The sequence below is a fragment of the Scylla paramamosain genome, chromosome 31, assembly GCF_035594125.1.
Source record: "Scylla paramamosain isolate STU-SP2022 chromosome 31, ASM3559412v1, whole genome shotgun sequence".
In the NCBI taxonomy this organism is placed as follows: domain Eukaryota; kingdom Metazoa; phylum Arthropoda; class Malacostraca; order Decapoda; family Portunidae; genus Scylla; species Scylla paramamosain.
This window is the reverse complement of record NC_087181.1, coordinates 3,920,001-3,942,500: the sequence shown is the minus strand read 5'-3', so window position 1 is coordinate 3,942,500 and position 22,500 is coordinate 3,920,001. Positions and strand designations below refer to the sequence as shown.

General features: G+C 40.3%; 2 protein-coding genes across 7 annotated transcripts in view; one reads left to right on the top strand and one right to left on the bottom strand.

The window, feature by feature from the left end:
• Positions 1-13,204, top strand: part of LOC135116394 (uncharacterized) — a 243,875-nt gene extending 230,671 nt beyond the window's left edge. For all 5 annotated transcript variants that reach the window (XR_010276288.1, XR_010276287.1, XR_010276290.1 and 2 more), the window contains one exon: positions 11,976-13,204. Coding sequence is in view for 2 of the 5 variants with exons in the window: in XM_064033828.1 (XP_063889898.1) it covers positions 11,976-11,993 (18 nt within the window). In the remaining 3 variants the exon portion in view is untranslated. The remainder of the gene's footprint in view (positions 1-11,975) is intronic.
• Positions 1-22,500, bottom strand: part of LOC135116393 (uncharacterized) — a 63,529-nt gene that overhangs the window by 2,581 nt on the left and 38,448 nt on the right. The gene's annotated exons all lie outside the window — the stretch shown is intronic.

Genomic DNA, 22,500 nt, shown 5'->3' with positions numbered 1-22,500 from the left:
CAAATAAAACTTCATTGAAAAGGGTTCCTTCATCAAAAGAAACAGAAGATTACTGTGAAATAGATATGAACAAATATTTGATAATGATTTTCTTTACTCATCTCCTTTTTGATGAAGACATCGTTTTTCAGAAAGTGGAGCTTTTTTCACTGACTTTTTCCCTAAAATAATGAGATGTCAGGAATCATATGGATCTTCCACTGGGAGTTCTGGATGTCTACTGGCAACAGAAGCAGCTACAGGGTGCAGCATGTTGTCCTTTCAGTGTAGCTCAACATCATGTTATAGCTTGTTTCGTGTTGCGTTGACGCAACGAGCAGCGCGAATGGGTTAAAGCAGTAATACACTAAGCACAAATATTGTTACTAATAATAAAACTCTCTCTCTCTCTCTCTCTCTCTCTCTCTCTCTCTCTCTCTCTCTCTCTCTCTCTCTCTCTCTCTCTCTCTCTCTCTCTCTCTCTCTCTCTCTCTCTCTCCCTTCCCTTCTCTTCCCTTCCCTTCCCTTCTCTTCTCCCCCTTCCCTTTTCTCCTCTTCCTTCTCTCTCTCTCTCTCTCTCTCTCTCTCTCTCTCTCTCTCTCTCTCTCTCTCTCTCTCTCTCTCTCTCTCTCTCTCTCTCTCTCTCTCTCTCTCTCTCCCCCCATTCCTTTCCCTTGTCCCTTATCTCTGACAGATAATGAGGAGGGGAGGTGACAAGGAGGGAGGTTTGAGACAAGACAAAAGAGGAAGGAAGAGGAAAGGAAGAAGGGGAGGAAGGGACATAACTGAGGAAGGAGAGTACATGGGACAAGGAAGTGTAGGAAGGATGAAGAAGGAGGATGGGAGGACAGGGAGAAAGTAGAGAGAATAAATATAAGCAGCAAGGGTGAGGCGTGAATGAAGAATTAGGAGAGAAGTATCGAGAAATAAGTATTCTTTTTTCCTCTCCTTCACTTCTTTTAATTTTTCCTTCATCCATTTCTTTCCCATTTATGCTTCTTTCATCCATTGTCATTCTCAATCAATAAGCAGCAAGGGTGAGGCATGAATGAAGAATTAAGAGAGAAGTATTGAGAAATAAGTATTCTCTTTTCCTGTCCTCCACTTTTTAATTTTTCCTTCATCCATTTCTTTCCCATTTATGCTTCTTTCATCCATTGTCATTCTCAATCAGTCTCTTTCAACTTAGCAATTCTCAGGATTGTTATTCTCTCTCTCTCTCTCTCTCTCTCTCTCTCTCTCTCTCTCTCTCTCTCTCTCTCTCTCTCTCTCTCTCTCTCTCTCTCTCTCTCTCTCTCTCACACACACACACACACACACACACACACACACACACACACACACACACACACACACACACACACACACAAAGAGAGAGAGAGAGAGAGAGAGAGTCAGTCACACACACACACACACACACACACACACACACACACACACACACACACACACACACACACACACACACACACACACACACACACACAAGAGTAATAGATGAAGTACAAAACAGAAATGGGTGGGTAGATGCAGTGTATTTGGACATCAAAAAAGCTTTTGATAAAGTTCCACATAAAAGACTATTGTGGAAGATTAAACATAAAAGGACTGAGAGGGACAATGCTAAAATGGATGAGAGACTACTTAAAGGACAGAGAAATGAGAACTGTGATCAGGAACACCTGTTCAAGTTGGAGTAATGTAACAAGTGGAATACCACAGAGGTCAGTGTTAGCACCCATTATGTTCCAAATATACATCAGTGATATGCAGGAGGATTTTACCAGTTATATTAATCTGTTTGCTGATGATGCAAAATTGCTAAGAGTAATAAAGAGCCACATTGATTGTATAGAGTTGCAAAGAAATATTGTCAAAATTTATGGGTGGAGCAAGAAGTGAAAATTGGAATTCAATGCTAAGAAATGCCATGTGATGGAATTGGGAAAGAGTAAAAGACCTGCATGGGACTATAAAATGGGGGAGGAAGTAATAATGAGGAGTAAGGAGGAAAAAGATCTAGGAGTGGTATTTCAGGATACCCTAACCCCAGAATGGCATAAATATTAGGGTGGCATTTCATTACAATGATAAGACTACGAGTATGATGAAAAAAATTATAGCCAATATGCTATGTCCCAGGCTGGAATATGCAGCAGTGGTGTGGTCTCCGCACATGAAGAAAGACATAAAGAAGTTGGAAAGAATTCAGAGGGCAGCTACAAGGATGGTACTGGAGCTGAGAAACCTAACATACAAAGAGAGGTTGAAGGAAATTGGACTACCAACTTTGCAGGTTAGAAGAGAAAGAAGAGATCTAATAACAATGTATAAAATAGTTAACCACATTGAGGAGACAGACAAGCAGGAACTGGTGTTGCTGGAAGAAGATAAAGCTGGATGGACGAGAGGGCACTCAGAGAAGATCAGGAAGAGTCAGTGTTTGAGAGACGTCAAGAAGTAGTTTTCCACATAGAACTGGATATCTGGAATAGTCTAAATGAGGAGGCTGTTACAGCACCAAATGTGCATAAATTTAAGGAAATTCTGGATAAATATAGATATGGAGACAGGACACTATGAGCCCTGCTCGAACCCTGTATAATAAAACTAGGTAAATACACACACACACACACACACACACAGTTGAAGGAAAGTGGGTGGGTGGCTGAGTAGGATAGATGGATGGAAGGAGTGAGGAAATGGGGAGGAGGTCAGAAAAGGGAGATGAGGGTCAGGAAAAGGGGTGGTGATCAGGAAAGGGAGAGGGGAGAGAATGGGGAGGGAAGGATGGAAGAGAGAGAGAGAGAGAGAGAGAGAGAGAGAGAGAGAGAGAGAGAGAGAGAGAGAGAGAGAGAGAGAGAGAGAGAGAGAGAACAAAACACATATATGCACACACATGGTTTTAGATGTGATGGTAGTACTGTACAGCCCCATTGCTTCATCACACCAGATGTGAGGACAGAACACACACTCTTAGAGAATTTGGTGAAACTTTTGCTGTTGCCTTAGACATATCAAAAACTTTTGATAGAATCTGGCACAAAGCTTTGATTTCCAAACTACCCTCCTACGGTTTCTATCCTTCTCTCTGTAACTTCATCTCAAGTTTCTTTTCTGACCGTTCTGTTGCTACTGTGGTAGACAGTCACTGTTCTTCTCCTAAATCTATTAACAGTGGTGTTCCTCAGGGTTCTGTCCTGTCACCCACTCTCTTCCTATTATTCATCAATGATCTTCTAAACCAAACTTCTTGTCCTATCCATTCCTATGTTGATGATACCATCCTATACTCTTCCACGTCTTTTCATAGACATCCAACCCTTCAGGAAGTAAACAGTTCATGCAGGAAAGCCAGAGAATGCCTGACTTTTGATCTCTCTAAAATTTCTGATTGGAGCAGAGCAAACTTAGTATTGTTCAATGCCTCAGAGACTCACTTCCTCCATTTATCAACTCGACACAATCTAGACAACTATCCCCTCTTCTTCAGTGACTCTTAACTGTCTCCCTTTTCTACACTGAACATCATTAGTCTGTCCTTTATTTATAATCTAAACTAGAAGCCTCACATCTCATCTCTAGCTAAATCATCTTGTATGAAGTTAGGTGTTCTGCATCATCTCTATCAGTTTCTACTGCCCCCCACCCCCATCCCAACTGCTAACTCTGTACATGGGCCTTATCTGTTCATGTATGGAGTATGGGAGAGAGGGGTTCCACTCACACCACTATTTTAGGGATGGTGGAATCAAAAGCTTTTTGTCTTGTCAACTCCTCTCCTCTAACTGTCTTCATCCTTTTTCTCATTGCTGCAGTGTTGCAGCTCTTGCTATCTTCTACCACCAACTACGTGCCTCCCCTCCTCATGTGCCCTTGCTGCACAAGACTTCCTTCTTTCTCTCACTCCTTCTCTGTCTACCTCTCTAATACATGAGTTAATCAGTATTCTCATTCATTCATCCCTCTTTGGTAAACTCTAGAACTCCCTACCTGCTTCTGTATTTCCATCTTCCTATGACTTGAATTCTTTCAAGAGGGAGGTTTCAAGACACTCTTTTTTTTTTTATTATGATTATTATTATTATTCTATTTGACATTGGTATAGGAATTGGCATCAAGTGGGCTTTTCTTTTTATTAAAAATTTTTGTGTCCCTTGGCCAGTGGCCCGCTCACCTAACACACACACACAGCAGCAGAGGAGCTGACAGGACGTGTTTTTCTAGTGCTTTGCATATAGAAGGATGGAATAACACAAATTGCTCATGGTGGAACAAGATATGTTATGAAGATCCTGGAATACCTAGGTGGTAAATAGGGAAGAAAGAAACAGTACCGTGAGTATAGTTATCCCGTCTCTAGCAAAGTTTGGTTTGGTTTGTTTACATTTTGAACAAATATGGCAAAAGGCGGGACCCCAAGAGGTTCATTTGAAGGGTTTTACTGGAGAAGAAAGGGAACTAAATTATAGACTGCAGTGTAGAAAAATTTTGCATATGGAAGAAATGATGGACAAGTTATTGGAGAATAAAGGCATTGGAGGAATGCCAGAAGGAGACTGGTAAGGAGTTGGTGACAATTACAGCAAAGTTGATTGAGATGGAAGATAAAAATGAGAAATTAAATGTGGAAAATGACTGTTTAAAGAAACAAATAAAGGAAAAAGTAGAAACTGTTCTGAAAGGAAATGAGGAAATGAAGGCAAGTGTAAAGGATTTTTTTTTTTTTTTTTTTTTTTTTTTTTATGTAGGAAGGATACTGGCCAAGGGCAACAAAAATCTAATAAAAAAAATGCCCACTGAAATGCCAGTCCCTAAAAGGGTCAAAGCAGTGGTCAAAAATTGGTGGATAAGTGTCTTGAAACCTCCCTCTTGAAGGAATTCAAGTCATAGGAAGGTGGAAATACAGAAGCAGGCAAGGAGTTCCAGAGTTTACCAGAGAAAGGGATGAATGATTGAGAATACTGGTTAACTCTTGCGTTAGAGAGGTGGACAGAATAGGAGTGAGAGAAAGAAGAAAGTCTTGTGCAGCGAGGCCGCGGAAGGAGGGGAGGCATGCAGTTAGCAAGATCAGAAGAGCAGTTAGCATGAAAATAGCGGTAGAAGACAGCTAGAGATGCAACATTGCGGCGGTGAGAGAGAGGCTGAAGACAGTCAGTTAGAGGAGAGGAGTTGATGAGACGAAAAGCTTTTGATTCCACCCTGTCTAGAACAGCAGTATGAGTGGAACCCCCCCAGACATGTGAAGCATACTCCATACATGGACGGATAAGGCCCTTGTACAGAGTTAGCAGCTGCGGGGGTGAGAAAAACTGGCGGAGACGTCTCAGAACACCTAACTTCATGGAAGCTGTTTTAGCTAGAGATGAGATGTGAAGTTTCCAGTTCAGATTATAAGTAAAGGACAGACCGAGGATGTTCAGTGTAGAAGAGGGGGATAGTTGAGTGTCATTGAAGAAGAGGGGATAGTTGTCTGGAAGATTGTGTCGAGTTGATAGATGGAGGAATTGAGTTTTTGAGGCATTGAACAATACCAAGTTTGCTCTGCCCCAATCAGAAATTTTAGAAAGATCAGAAGTCAGGCGTTCTGTGGCTTCCCTGCGTGATATGTTTACCTCCTGAAGGGTTGGACGTCTATGAAAAGACGTGGAAAAGTGCAGGGTGGTATCATCAGCATAGGAGTGGATAGGACAAGAAGTTTGTTTTAGAAGATCATTAATAAATAATAAGAAGAGAGTGGGTGACAGGACAGAACCCTGAGGAACACCACTGTTAATAGATTTAGGAGAAGAACAGTGACCGTCTACCACAGCAGCAATAGAACGGTCAGAAAGGAAACTTGAGATGAAGTTACAGAGAGAAGGATAGAAACCGTAGGAGGGTAGTTTGGAAATCAAAGCTTTGTGCCAGACTCTATCAAAGGCTTTTGATATGTCCAAGGCAACAGCAAAAGTTTCACCAAAGTCTCTAAAAGAGGATGACCAAGACTCAGTAAGGAAAGCCAGAAGATCACCAGTCGAGCGGCCTTGACGGAACCCATACTGGCGATCAGATAGAAGGTTGTGAAGTGATAGATGTTTAAGAATCTTCCTGTTGAGGATAGATTCAAAAACTTTAGATAAGCAGGAAATTAAAGCAATAGGACGGTAGTTTGAGGGATTAGAGCGGTCACCCTTTTTAGGAACAGGTTGAATGTAGGCAAACTTCCAGCAAGAAGGAAAGGTAGATGTTGACAGACAGAGCTGAAAGAGTTTGACTAGGCAAGGTGCAAGCACGGAGGCACAGTTTCGGAGAACAATAGGAGGGACCCCATCAGGTCCATAAGCCTTCTGAGGGTTTAGGCCAGCGAGGGCATGGAAAACATCATTACGAAGAATTTTAATACGAGGCATGAAGTAGTCAGAGGGTGGAGGAGAGGGAGGAACAAGCCCAGAATCGTCCAAGGTAGAGTTTTTAGCAAAGGTTTGAGCAAAGAGTTCAGCTTTAGAAATAGATGTGATAGCAGTGGTGCCATCTGGTTGAAGTAGAGGAGGGAAAGAAGAAGAAGCAAAGTTATTGGAGATATTTTTGGCTAGATGCCAGAAATCACGAGGGGAGTTAGATCTTGAAAGGTTTTGACATTTTCTGTTAATGAAGGAGTTTTTGGCTAGTTGGAGAACAGACTTGGCATGGTTCCGGGCAGAAATATAAAGTGCATGAGATTCTGGTGAAGGAAGGCTTAAGTACCTTTTGTGGGCCACCTCTCTATCATGTATAGCACGAGAACAAGCTGTGTTAAACCAAGGTTTAGAAGGTTTAGGACGAGAAAAAGAGTGAGGAATGTACGCCTCCATGCCAGACACTATCACCTCTGTTATGCGCTCAGCACACAAAGACGGGTCTCTGACACGGAAGCAGTAGTCATTCCAAGGAAAATCAGCAAAATACCGCCTCAGGTCCCCCCAACTAGCAGAGGCAAAACGCCAGAGGCACCTTCGCTTAGGGGGATCCTGAGGAGGGATTGGAGTGATAGGACAAGATAAAGATATGAGATTGTGATCGGAGGAGCCCAACGGAGAAGAAAGGGTGACAGCATAAGCAGAAGGATTAGAGGTCAGGAAAAGGTCAAGAATGTTGGGCGTATCTCCAAGACGGTCAGGAATACGAGTAGGGTGTTGCACCAATTGCTCTAGGTCATGGAGGATAGCAAAGTTGTAGGCTAGTTCACCAGGATGGTCAGTGAAGGGAGAGGAAAGCCAAAGCTGGTGGTGAACATTGAAGTCTCCAAGAATGGAGATCTCTGCAAAAGGGAAGAGGGTCAGAATGTGCTCCACTTTGGAAGTTAAGTAGTCAAAGAATTTCTTATAGTCAGAGGAGTTAGGAGAGAGGTATACAGCACAGATAAATTTAGTATGAGAATGACTCTGTAGTCGTAGCCAGATGGTGGAAAACTCGGAAGATTCAAGAGCGTGGGCACGAGAGCAGGTTAAGTCATTGCGCACATAAACGCAGCATCCAGCTTTGGATCGAAAATGAGGATAGAGAAAGTAGGAGGGAACAGAAAAGGGGCTACTGTCAGTTGCCTCAGACACCTGAGTTTCAGTGAGGAAAAGAAGATGAGGTTTAGAAGAGGAGAGGTGGTGTTCTACAGATTGAAAATTAGATCTTAGACCGCGAATGTTGCAGAAGTTAATGAAGAAAAAGTTGAGGGGGGTGTCAAGACACTTAGGGTCGTCGACGGAAAGGCAGTCCGACCTGGGGACATTTATGGTCCCCTCCCCAGATGGGGACTCCGAGGCTGGTGTAGGAGTCGCCATGATTTTAAAATTTTTGGAGTGAAGGGTGTGTGTGTTATTAGGTGCTTGTAGTTTTGTGTGGAGGAAGAGAGTTGTCTTTAGAGGGCAGGCTGTGACTACCCCCTTGTGTTGTGAGACACAAAGGGAAACGTTCAGTGAGGTCACAGCTGGGTTTAATGATAAGTTCACAGCACCCCCTGAACAGTGCTTTAGACCTCACTGGGAGTAATTATCGTTTCGGCAGGTGTCTACTGCCTCCTCCTCAGGATGTGGAAATGAGACAAAATAAGTGGTTAAATGAACTTATATTTGAAGAAGAAACACTAAAGAAAATAATAGAACAACAAGAAAATGAAAAACAAAACCTGAGACAGAAAGTGGTAAATGTTATTAAAGAAGAGAAAAAGTTAGTGAGACACTGTAGAAAAATATAAACAAATAATTGTATTTGGTTTAAAGGAAAAGAAAATCGTAAGCAGAATTAAAAGAGACAAAAAGGAAAAGAACCTGTTGAATAAGTTACTGAAGAAAGTGACAGGTGCAGACAGTCAGGTAGTAAAGCAAGTGGAAGAGTTCCATAGAATTGGGAAATATGAAGAAAAAAAAATGAGACCCATAAGAATAAGGTTTGCAACACAGGTACAAGCAGAGGAAGTAATTAATGGGTCTTGGAGATTGCCTGGAGATGAAGAATATAAGAATGTATGGATAAACAGGGATATGGATGAGACTGAAAGGTTGAAGCAAAAGGAGCTGGTAAATGAGGCTAAACAAAAAAACAAAAACAAATGGAGGTGAAGAAGAATTTTTTTGAAGAGTAAGAGATATGAGGATAAAGAAATGGTACATTAAGCAGTAAGTAAGGTATGTTATACTAATGTAAATGGATTAATGTCAACAAAGATGGAATTAAATGAGTTATTAAACAGAACCGCACCAGATGTTGCTGTATTATGTGAGACAAAATGGAAAAATGAATGGGGAACTCCTGACATTGGTGATAATAAATATGATTTATGGATGAAAAATAGAAGTGACAAGGGAGGAGGTGGAGTGACAATTCTGACAAAAAAAATGTGTCAAAGTGGAGAAGGTAATAAAAAGTCAAGACATGTCTGAAGTTCTACAAGTCATGATTAGAAGTGGAAATGGAAGGATAATGAATTATGTAAGAGTGCATGTGCCACCTATGACCAATGCTTGGCAAAAAGAAGAGCAAGAAGAGATGTTGGTAGATGTGTTGAAAGGTCTTGAAAAAATAGTGAAGGAAAGTAGTGATATAGTTATTGTTGGTGATTTTAATTGTAAGGAGATAAATTGGGAGACATTGACAACTACTGGAAGCGAGAGCTCATGGAGTAATAGACTGTTAAACTAGGCAGCGAAAAACTTGATGATTCAATGGGTTGATTGTGATACCAAATTTAGTGGAAGAGATAAACCATCGAGACTTGATTTAGTGTTTACCAAGGACATGGAAATTATTGAAACTATACACTATGATAGCCCCCTAGGTAAAAGTGAACATGTGTTGATGGAATTTAATCTGAAAAATGAAAATGTAATCATTAATGAAAATTATAAGGTGAAAAGATTTAAATATAGTAAAGCTGATTTTCAAAAAATTTAAAAAATAATTTGCTGCCATGGACTGGGAAGACTTCGAAGATGCAGATGTTCAGGAAAAATGGGATGAATTTATAAGGATATATAACTCTGCTGTGGAGAAATTTGTACCTAAAGGAGAAGCGAGATGTAGAAAAGGTAAAGAATGGTTCAATACAAAATGTAAAGAGGCTAGAAATTGTAAGCTAAATGTTTGGAATAGATGGAAGAAGAGGAAAACTGAGAGCAGATGGGAGGAATATACTGATGCTAGAAATAAGTACATTGAGATAATAAGAATGGAGAGAAGAAACTATGAAAGAGATATAATAGATAAGTGTATAAATGAACCCAAACTATTCTTTAGATATGTTAATGAGAAGATGAAGAAGAAAGGTGTATCAAGATTGAAAATTGAAGGAAAAATCTATAAGAATGCACAGGACATTGCAGAGGTTATGAATAATAGTTTCAGATCAGTATTTACTGTGGAAGGGGAGTTTGATACTGGAAGAGGTAAGTTGGTGAGGAATATACTGAGTACAGTCCAGTCAGTTATGATGAAATACTTAAGATAATGGAAGAACTTGATGTAAATAAAGCAACTGATCTAGATGGAGTATCAAACTGGATATTGAAGGAATGTAGATAACAGCTGGGTGATAAAATTCAGTGTAATGGTGACATCACTATCACAGGGAAGAGTACCAAAAAATTGGAAGAGAGCAAATATTACACCAATATTCAAAGGAGGAAATAAGGAAAATCCACTAAATTATAGACCAGTGTCCTTGACTAGTGTTGAAGGAAAACTATGCAAAAGAACAATAAAGGAAAGATGGGTGGAACACTTGGAAAGAGATAAAGTTTTGGTAAATTGTCAATTTGGATTTAGGAGGGGAAGATCATGCTCCATGAACTTATTGTCCTTTTATTCAAGGATAGTCGATATTGTGCAGGAGAGAGACAGATGGGTGGATGGTGTCTATTTAGACGACTTGAAGAAGGCATTTGACAAAGTACCACAACGAAGATTGCTATGGAAGATAAAAAATTATGGAAAAATTGGAAGAAGACTGCTGGAGTGGATGGAAGATTATCTGGATGATAGAGAGATGAGAACAGTAATACAAAACCAGAATTGATCTTGGCTGAAAGTAATTAGTGGTGTCCCACAGTGTTGGGACTGATAATGTTTGTAATATATGTGAATGACATAAATGAAGAAGTAGACAGTTATATGGACTTATTTGCAGATGATGCTAAACTGATGAGAAGGGTAGAAAATGTAAATGACTGTATGGTACTGCAAGATGATTTATGTAAGATAAATAGATGGAGTAAATCTTGGCAAATGGAATTCAATTTAAGTAAGTGTAAAGTAATGGAGTTTGGTAAGAATAAGAAAAGAATACAATATCATTATGAGACGGATGATGTGAAGTTACAGAAATCAAAAGAGGAAATAGATTTGAGAGTAACAGTTACTGAAAATTTGACTGCAGACAAACACATTGATAAAATAACTGGAGAGAAGATGAATTTGTAAAAAGAATAAGAATGGCATTCTAATATTTAGATCAAGGAATGATAAAAAAGTTGTTGATTTCCACGACAAGACCAAGATCGGAATATGCAGCAGTGGTGTGGTCTCTTCATATAAAGAGGAATATTATAAAATTAGAAAGAGTACAAAGAGCAGTCACTAAGATGGTTCTGGAGTTAAGTAAGTTGACCTATAAAGAGAGATTATGAGTGTTGGAAATTCCTACTCTTGAAAATAGGAAAGAGAGAGGAGATTCAATAAACATCTATAGAATGATAAATGGTATGGAAAATGTAGGCAAAGAATGTTTTAAAAATTTAGACACACAGAGTACAAGGGGACACAATAAGAAGTTGAAGAAAGTTAACTGTAGAAGAGACATCAAAAAGTATAGTTTTTCTCACAGAAGTGTGAACAAATGGAATGAACTCAGTGAAGATGTTGTCAATGCCATAACTGTCCATGCTTTTAAGTCCAAACTGGATAGATATAGAGATGGGATACTTTGAGACTATTCCCCTCCCATAAACCACAACTAGGTAAATACACAGATTTTTTTTTTTCCAATGACTTTATGATGAAGCATAATATATTTTTTCCCACAAAACATCCTTGTTAACCCTGCATTACTCCCTTGGTGTGTTTTGGCACCCCAGTTTTGCTTTAAGTGCTCACAATTCCTAGTTGGCAACCTTTTTTTCTTCTCCCTCCCAATACTCTTCTGACTCATCAAGCATGTGTCACATGTAGTATGGCACAGTTGTGGCTCAGTTTTCCTGGGAGTTAGATGTTTGTTTTGCCTTCTGGGGTCACCCCAGACTAACAAAGGTATGTATTTATGATTTATATATTCTCTTTTCCCATCAGGAAATGAAAATATGTAGATATAAGTGTATATTATGTATCAGTAGCCTACTCTGTAATATAAATATGGAATAAAATGCTATGCTTACTGATTTTAGTATTTTTTTTATCATTATGTATGGATTTATTATTTTATTTACAATTTATTACTCTTTCATTCTTGTAACTATGAGCCTAGCTAATGTAACATCTTTTCATTTTTTCAGACACAAGATGGATTATGATGCAGAAATGAAGAGGATTCAGAAGATGTTGGATGAAGTAGAAGTGAGTAGCTCATAAGACAAAGAAAGTGTGGGGAGGGATGTTCCTGCCTCCAACAGTGAAAGTGAAGAAGATTACCTGGAAGAGGATCTGCATGTTCCTGATTTTGAATGTTATGAATCAGACCCAGATGATCTACCAGACCAGCCCCAAAAGAAAAAGGCAAAAAATTGATGGATGGAAGGGAAAAAGATAAAACAACATGATGGAAGAAGAATGTTCCTAAATTGCTATGTCATACCCTTTCTAGCAATGTTATCAAATTTACACCAGAACTAAATGCCAATTCTCCTGCAGACTTTTTGGGAGTCTTCATCACGGTTCATCATTGGCTTATTAGTAGAACATACTAACTCGATGATCGCTATGCAGAAAGGGAACTATACTCAGCCCTACAGAACAAAAGACACTGATGTTTTCAAAGTGAAGGCATTGACTGGACTGCTTATGTTAGCTGGTACATATCATGTTAGCAGGCTGCACCTTGCTCATATCTGGAAAGCAGATGGTACTTGCATCAAGGTGTTCAGGCTGACTACGTCACTGGATTGCTTTCATTTTCTATTATGTTGTCTATAATTTGATGACAAAGCAACAAGTGAGAAAAGAAAGAAGGTGGATAAGCTTGCCCCAGTTAGGCAAATATTTGAGATGTTTGTGGAAAATTGCAAAAAGAAAAACACCCCATCAGAATTTGTGACTATAGATGAAATGCTTGTAGCCTTTAGGGGCCACTGTCCCTTTAGGAAATATATACCCAGTAAACCAGCCAAATATGGCATCAAATCATCACGTTCTATAATTCAACCAAAGGAGGAATAGATGTGCTTGACATGATGATGGATAAGTATTACGTTTCCAGAAACAGCTGGTGTTGGCCTCTAATTGTGTTCTTTGCTCTGCTGAACATTGTCTGTGTAAATTCGTATGTCCTGTATGCTCACAACCCACAGAATAAACTCAAGCACCGCAAATTCATCAAGAAAGTATGCATGATGCTATTAGAAGACACTCTAAAGAAAAGACTGCAGAACAAAAGGCCAAAAGGTCTCAGAACAGAAATTGCAAGGCTGTTCCCTGAAATTGCAGATGCAACATCCTCAACAAGCTCACACTTGTTACAATGCCAGGCAAAGAGATGTGTATTTTGTGCCAGGTCAAAGGATCGAAAGGTGAAAACAGTATGTAGCACATGCAGGAAACATGTTTGCAGGGATCACAGTAAGATGACTGTGAGTTGCATAGATTGTGAGAATGTAGCAGTAAGTGGTGAATCAGAGTGAATGTAATGGTATGTAATGAACTCACATTTTTTTTTTTTTTTTCAATTTCAATTCATGGAAATATTTTTTGTTTACTTTTGATGAAAAGAAAAAAAATGTTTATGTAACAAATTTATTCCTATGTAATGAGCTCACTTTTTTTTTTATTTCAACTCATGAAAATTTTTGTGTTTGCTTTGGATAAAGAAACCATGCTTATGGTTTATGTATTAAATTTATAATGATTTTCCTTTCAATAAATAATTATATCTTTAGTTCAAGCTTTGATTTGATGTATTTTGTAAGGGAGATTTGCCTATTATGTAATATTTTTTTCAGTGTTAATATTCATCATATATATTAAAAATTCATACAAACATGTGTATCTTGTGGGTATTTTAAAAGTAAATGTGACCTGAATTTAAGTTTTGGTAATTTTTCCTTAGTTTTATAATTTATTTTATTGTATTACTTTGTATTAATATCAACCAACTATAAGCAACTCAAACTGTTTAACAAGGATTGTAGATGAATCCTAAACCAGCAGTATGACTATATTTTACATAATAGTAACACTAGAAACATTTTTGTATTGGGGTGTGTAAATACCCCAGGAGAGTACTCATGTTTGGAAACCCCAGCAAAGTACTCGTAATGCAGGGTTAAATAGGGGTGTGTGTTATGCAGAGGTGTGTCTAATACATGGGTAAATACAGTAATTGATGTCAACAAAAACTCGGAGAGCATCAACAGGTTCTTGAGAGTTCTTGCCATGTTCTGCTTTCAACTCTATAAGTGGTCCAGGCTTGGCTTCTTAAATTAGTCTAGTCTTTAGGTAGCTTATATTTCCAAGGCTTATAAGAAGCATTGCGAGGAGGAGGATTAAATAGGCAAGGGGCAAAAGATTTACCTAAGGAGGAAATTATGGACAAAAATCAATTATACACTTCATTAACAGACAAAAGCAGAAAACTCAAAATCACAATCAATTGTGAACAGGAACTCATTGACTTTGAGCTAAAAAAAGTCTAGAGCAGGAAAACATTTAATTACACAATGATCACAATTAGGGAAGGGTGGGAACACATTGGCAGATATCACCAGATCTGTTTCAGCAACAAGAAAAAAATCTAATGTATTGCTATCTTTAATATTAGTGGGCTCATCAGTCCATTGAGCAAATCCCAGGAAGGTAAAACAGTCAAGAAACAGTCTGTCAGTAGGGAATGGAAGAAAGCTAGGCAGCTCTCAATTATTTTACAATGCATCATTATGTTTTGCCATATTATGTGATCAGAATTTCCTTTCTCATCACATACTGACTTTGCACCCTCATCTTCTAGTTTCATGAATTTATGGGTAGCAAATATAAAGAACTTTGATCAGCACCTTGAACTCAATGTCCAGTAAATCAGCCAAAATGCTAAAACTTTCTTTGAAACTTTCTTTGGTAATTATCAATATGAGTCATGTGGCTCTATTTCCTTTTTTTTTTTTTTTTTTTTTTTTGATAATCCAATCCCCCTACCTAGTGGGAAAGCAAGATTTTTGGTTGGAGAAAGTTAAACTAGGATTAAATAATGCCTCTTACCAACAAAAATAGGAAGCTGCCTACCAGTGCTGTGATGGGAACTATTGTGAAAAAATCAAAGCAGGCAACAGAATCATCCTAGAGATGATTTTATCAAAGGCAGTCATGAAAAAAATTGTCCCAGTGACAGAATTGTCCCAGATCCCAATTGTTCATATACTACAGAGAAATGTAATAGCACACACACCCACACACCCACACACACACACACACACACACACACACACACACACACATATATATATATGTGTGTGTGTGTGTGTGTGTGTACACATATACATATACAGTAGGGTACACGACAATGCATGATCGTTATAATGTACAACTGAAATAACACAGTTAAATTTTTACAAATATTTAATTGGAATAACAAACCAAAACTGGCATGATGAACTTGCCACTTGTGGAAGGACTGGAATTTTAATAAAAATTCAATTGGATTAACAAGCCAAAACTGTCTAGGTGAATTTGCCATTCATGCAACCACTGAAATTTTAATAAAAGATTAATCAGAATAATAAACTAAGACTTGCAAGACTAACTTTCCAGTCATGCAAGCTACTGCACACCTATTTGACACCTATCCCTTCCTCCCTTTTTTCCCTTTCCTCTCCTCTCTTTCCTCTTGTCTCAAACTTCCATGCCTGTAACCTGCCTCCCCCTTATCTGTCAGAGGTAAGTGACAAGGGAGTGATACCATGCTCTCTCTCTCTCTCTCTCTCTCTCTCTCTCTCTCTCTCTCTCTCTCTCTCTCTCTCTCTCTCTCTCTCTCTCTCTCTCTCTCTCTCTCTCTCTCTCTCTCTCTCTCTCTCTCTCATTCATTTTATGTAATATTTTGTTTCATCCTTTCTCACTTTCTCACTCATATACATAATTAATTTTCATTCTCAATCAGTCATATTCTATTTAGCAATCCTTAGGATTGCTAAAGAGAGAGAGAGAGAGAGAGAGAGAGAGAGAGAGAGAGAGAGAGAGAGAGAGAGAGAGAGAGAGAGAGAGAGAGAGAGAGAGAGAGAGAGAGAGGGGGTAAATGTGACCAATACTTGTCAAAGCAGCATGAAACTCATGGTGATAATGTGCAAAAATCGGAATGGTGAGAATTTAGGATTAGGTGTGAAACTAGGGAGGATACTGTTTATATTTGTTGTGTTATCTCAAATGTAGTAGTGGAACTGTGCTCATTTTATTATTTTTTTTTAAAAACTGTGGATTTTTTTGTTATTTACTGGTTCCCAGAAACCAGTTAATTTTTTTATTATTTTCTGGTTCCCTGGAACCAATTAATTTTTTCCCATAGGTTCTTCATTTCCCATAACACACATTTGCCCTAATGAATACTACATTGAAACGATTCATGTTCATTGTCACGTACCCTGCTGTATTTATATTATGTACAGCGAGACAGAGTAGAGATAGCAAGAAGATAGAGAACAGAGAAAGATAAAGAAAAAAGAGAAGAGACAAGGAATGAGTCACTGATGCATCAAGTCAAGCCACACTGTATATTACTATAAACCTTATATAAAATAGAATTTGTCCTTTGCAACTTAATTTCCCCATTTCTCATTCTTTCTGAAAGTTAAAACTAGTGGTTAATAGTGTAGAAGAGTTGCTCCCTCCCATAGTGTAAAAAGTTTTCACCCAGCACCTCTAATAAGAGTGTAATAATTTTTTAAATATAGTGTTCCTTTTAGAGTTAGATTCAGTGGAGGGAAGAAGAGTACGTGGGATGGAATTCACTCCCCAGCTCCATTTCCCCCTTCCCTGCCTCTGTCATGTGCCTGACATCACCAGGGCAAGTCAACAACATTTCCTGTGCATGCAGCTCAGTAGAAGCCCAGATATCATAAGGAGTAGACACTTGGCATAGAGAAAGGCATGTTAAGGTGTGTATAAGGGAGGATACTGTTGATTTATATCTACGTGTGGAATGCTGGTATGACGCCTTGTTATATTGGTTATTATTTTGACCCTGTGGGAGGTCTTGATTATATTGCTTAGTATTTTCACCCCATGGAAGGTCTAGATTTGTGTGTGGACTGAATGGTGTGTGGCCCTTCCTTAGTTTCCTGCTGTTCCTGCTGGTGGAGAGTGACTCCACTAGCAGTTCTAATATGTCTGGCATCTGCTGTGTCCTTGTGCAGAGTATTGCTCTCCCCCTTCCTGCCTAAGTGCAGTGTATTGTTGTGGATCATTCTGTGTTGTGTGTGTCAAGTGCTACTAATGTCTGGGTTCACAGCTGTGGTTTTCTGGCATTAGAGGACTGTATAATACAATAATTAATAAAATGCTACTGTGAGGCAAGTTGCCTCAGATAAGCTTGTGTGGTGCCAGGGAATTGGTGCTGTAGAAAGCTTTGCCACAGCAGAGATGAGGCTTGTGTGTCCACTAGTGACTGCAGAGGTGCCAATGGCACAAGCAGAAGACCTGCCAGTGTCAGGTGTTGATTTTCTTCTAAGGAATGACCTGGCAGGTGAGTCTTCCATCTGTGGCCAGAATCTCAGAGGAAGCATTGGTGGAGAGAATTCAGACTTGAGTAATGTTGTTACTTGCACTAAGGTGAGGTGAGCACCCCAACATCAGGCAACTGCACCCTCTGTAACTCATGGGATCAACTGTAATAAGGCAGGGTCACTGAAAGAAGAGTACAGAGTGGATGTAGATCTGCAGTGAGGGCAGAGTGCCCAGAGGCCTGTCTCACTGCTGGTGAGGATTTGGGCGATCTAGAGTTGAACTTGTCTTGGAGTCATTGTGCTGGGGCTGACTGCAACAGAGCAGCGTTGCCACAGGAGGTACATGACTTTGTTGGGAGTGTTGCCAAGGGTGAGGACAGTGTTTGAGTTAGTTTGTTTGCTGGCTTGCCTCACCCTGCAGAGCATCCTGGTGGTGGTACTCAGTCTGAACCCAGTATGATGTGTCTGGCATGTTAGGTATCACTGCTGAGGGTGTGGAGGTTCCTAACTTTGCTGGGGAAGTAAGAGATTCCTTCCCTGAGGAGTGTACAAGAGATGGGGAGCAAACTACTCCCCTGTCAGGACTAGATACAAGGGTGTTAGCTCACACAGTGAGCCACCCCTTGTGATAGCTGAGGCTACAGCTGCTTATGTATCAGAAGAGGATTCTGTCCCTTGGGAATGTGTGGCCCTACTTCTTGCCAAGGCAGGAGAGAGCAGCAAGGAAGTAGAGAGTCAGGAGGAGTTAGTAGAAGATAACAATATTGTGCATAGCTGGTGGAGAGAGGACAGAAGTTTGATGCTCCAGTTTGTTATGCCATCCGCAGTTAAGAAGGCACATGTGAAGGTAGCCCATGGAGGCCCAGTAGTTGGCTGATTTGGAGTCACATTGAATCAAGAGCAGTTGTGGCAGTTTTGGTGGCTGGGTACAGCCATGTTTGTTGATTGTTGCCATGTTTGTTGAGCTAGCAAGACTGATTACCTCTTGTCTGGGGTCCCTCTCCCCTGTGTTATGGTGAGTGTTGTTTTCCCTGGTCTGGGGATGATAAGAGATGTTACTCTTTCTTGTGGGAGTTGTAAGAGTGTTGTAACTGGTGCCATGGTATAGCATCAAGAGGCAGTGTTTAGTGAGGCTGCCAGCCATAATGTGTTGCTTGCTGCTCAGAAGACACCCACAGCATTGTTAGGGACTTCATGTGGACAAATTGTTGTTATGTGTCAGGTGTTAGACCTGAGTAGGATAGTATGTGATGATGAGTGCTGTCCTTCTCAAAGCAACATGTGATGTAGGCCATAATTAGAGGGAGAAATGAGAATGCAAAGAGGGAGATGGGAGAAAAGAAGGAAGGAGAGATGAGAAGAGAGATGAAGGGGAGAGAGAGAGGGAGAGAGAGAGAGAGAGAGAGAGAGAGAGAGAGAGAGAGAGAGAGAGAGAGAGAGAGAGAGAGAGAGAGAGAGAGAGAGAGAGAGAGAGAGAGAGAGAGAGAGAGAGAGAGAGAGAGAGAGAGAGAGAAGGTGACACATTCCTTACATGTAGGTAAGCCCATTACCAAGTTAAGTGTAAGATTCTCTGTGCTAAGTCACTCTTCTTCCCCACATAATTTTTCCTACTTCTAATTATCCTTTCATTTTGAATCTCACCCAGTAGTTAGCTAAGGAGTTTTCAATGCTCATACCATAATCAGTACAGCACCCAGTCCCCCATAGTTTAGTCACCAAAATTTTCAGAAGAAAAGCATCTTATTGTACCATGTTAACATCTAATGTGAGTGAGAGTGCAAGGTGGTTGGGCAGGGTTGGGTTTCCCTTCCATCTCCCTCCTTCCCTCCCACATGAGTCATGCCCTCATGACCACAGAGAGCTCAGCATGGCACATTTCCCACACTTTGAGTCAGTCAGTCAGTAGCTTGGACAAGACAAATGTACCATGGTAGGCAGAGTTTTCAGTGAGACCAGGCAGGATACAGCTAGACAGGGCAGTTGCTATGAAAGGGTATTTGATTAAGTTACTGCAGTATGCCCCTGCTCATTATATACATAGTGTTAGGGGTCTCCATCAGCTTGCCTATGAGTGCATTCTTGTAAGGCACTCAGCATATATTAAGATGTGACTCCTCACCTCATAGTGAGGCAAATACTTGGTGTTACAGTTTATTATGTAGGCAATTTGTCTGTGTATATTTTGTTTGTTTAATGCTACTGCGATCTGGGGTGTTCTCAATGCCTTGAGACGCAGAGGATTAGTGTACGCTGCCTTGTAGTAGATTATCTTCCTTCCCTGGGCTGTGTCATTTCTTAAAGGGGACAGAGCTTGTCTTCTAGGAAGTTGAATATCATATTGCTCAGGAGGAGATAGTGTTCTACAGAAGTGGGAGGATTTTGTCTTGTTGTCTGAAAGGGTGGTATTCTGTAGAACATTATAATCTTTATAATTATGTGTTTGTCATTTGTTGAAACTGTCTCTCACTAGAATGTGGCTGACGATGCTTTCCCAGTTGTTGGAGTTAGTTGTTATTGTAATATTTCCTTGTCTGTGGGTGGGAGAAACAGACTGACAACCTCATGTGTGTAACCTGTTGTTATGACCATCTGGTAAAGGGTGCAAGAGTCTAAAGAGAACCTTGTAACCCATCTTAAGCTTTGTACTCAGTCACATAAGGGATGACTTGGGGGAAGCTAGTCCATTTGAGGTAGCTGTGGGAAGGACAGGGATTTGTGCTCATAACAGAAAATGACGACCTTGCCAGGATTGTTAGAAGCTTCATAGCCATGTGTTGGAGACTGGTGTTTGTTTGTTTCATTGTTCTTTGTTTTCCTACACTTAGTTTACACCATGGAGGGCAAGGTTGGTAGCCGAGGTGACTCATGACCTGAGTCTCCAGCTTCTGCTGGGAGTGGCAGTGTACTCGTAGATTAGACACAGATTGGTGTCAGGAGACAGAGTCCTACAGGTAGTGCCCACAGACATATAAGTCCTGCTCATAGTACTGGTGGATATTCCCAGACAGAAGGAATGCCTGAGAAGTTGAGATTCAAGTTGAGATGAGGAGAATGGAGCTGGAAGCAGAAGTCGAGAAGAGGAGATTAAAGACTAAGGAGACTAGGAAAGCTAGGAGGCTTGAGGCTGAGAGGGAAGCCAAGAGGCTCGAAGCAGAAAAGGAGGAGAAGGAGAAGGCAAAGATGTATGAGAAAGAAATGAAAACACTTGAGGCAGAAAGGGAAAAGGAGGAAGCTGAAAAGAACTGGATGTTTGAGTTGGAGAAGACATGGATAGAAGTTAATTCACCTCATGGCTTGAGGAGAGGAAGAGAGAGGGAAGGTAATGTAGAAAGCCAGATGGTAAAGAGTTTAAAGTTAATTCTGGAGTTTAATGAGAAAAAGGTGACAGAATGGTTTCAGTAATTTGAGAAGGAGGCCTCAGAATTTGATTGGCCTCAGGAGAGATGGGTTGGCCTGGTTGCCAGTATGGTGAAAGGTAGACTTTGGGAGTTTATGACAGGATGTCAGTTGAAGACTTGGAGGATTACGTGGAATTCAAGGCTGACATCCTGAGAACCTACGAGCTACTGCCCATGGCTTATAGGTCGTAATTCCATGGAGGAAAGAAAAGCCCCAGTGACTCATATTTCAATTGTGCTCGCTACCTCAAGGAGGTATTTGAGAAATGGCAGGCTAGCAAGTGTGTCACCTCCTTCTGTGAGTTAACAAAACTCATGATGATGGAGTAGTTTGTAAATGTGGCAGAGAAGCAGTTAGTACCACTGCTCAGAGAGAAAAGGTTTAAGACCTTGAAAGAGGCAGCCATGTGTGTAGATGACCACGTGTTGGCATACCAGCTTGTACCATGGTGGATTGGTAGTACATCTGGCAGGGTCAGGGATGTTGTGTCTGGTGACATGGCAGGTGCCAGTTTGTCTAGAGTTATATACATTATACTACATTATAGTAGTGGCTTCAGTAATAAGTCGGGATGAGTCGGCCTTGTCTCTACCCAGCCCTCAATGCAGACAGACTGGGAGCATGCAACACAGCACTCCTGCGTACAGAACCCAGCCCATGTGCCATTATTGTAAAAATACTGGCCATTTTAAAATGTAACTGCCCCAAGTTAGTGACTGCCACTGCTTCCAAGATCCCTCAGAAGCCAGTGACTGGTTGTGTCTCAGGACCAGGAAGGCAGGGAGTACCGTCCCCTCATCTGTTGTTACCTCATTGGCATCTGTGAGGTTTGGTTTAGACTGGTGTCGTCCATTCTTGTGTCCAGGCACTGTTGAGATTCATGCAGTTGAATACCCTGTCACTGTTTTGAGAAACACAGCAGCACAGCATCATTGATGAATAATAGGGAAGAGAGTGGGTGACAGGACAAAACCCTGAGGAACAACACTGTTAATAGATTTAAGAGAACAGTGACTGTCTACCACAGCAGTAATAGAAGTCAGAAAGGAAACTTAAGAAGAAGTTACAGAGAGAATAGAAGCTGTAGGAGAGTAGTTTGGAAATCAAAGCTTTATGCCAGACTTTATCAGAAGCTTTTGATATGTCTAAGGCAGCAGCAAAAGTTTCACCAAAATCTCTGAAAGAGGATGACCAAGAATCATTAATGAAAGCCAGAAGATCACCATTAGAGCAGCCTTGATAGAACCTATACTGGAAATCAGATAGAAGGTTATGAAGTGATAGATGTTTGAGGATAGATTAAAAACTTTATGTAGGGAGGAAATTAAAGCAATAGGACAGTAGTTTGAGAGATCAGAACAATCACCCTGTTTAAGAAACACCTGAATGTAGGCAAATTTCTAGCAAGAAGGAAAGGTAGATGTTCATAGACAAAGTTGAAAGAGTACGACTAGGTGAGGTGCAAGCATGAGGCACAGTTTCAGAGAAAAATAGGAGGGATCCCACCAGGTCCATAAGCATTCTGAGGGCATGGAAAACATCACTGCAAAGGATCTTAATAGGTATCATGAAGTAGTCAGAGGATGGAGGAGAAAGAGGAGCAAGCCCTGAATTATCCAAAGTAGAGTTTTTAGCAAAGGTTTGAGTGAAAAGTTCAGCTTTAGAAATAGATGACATGGCAGTGGTACCATCAGTATGAAATAAAAGAGGGAATGATGAAGAAGCAAAGTTACTGGAGATGTTTTTGGCTAGGTGTCAGAAG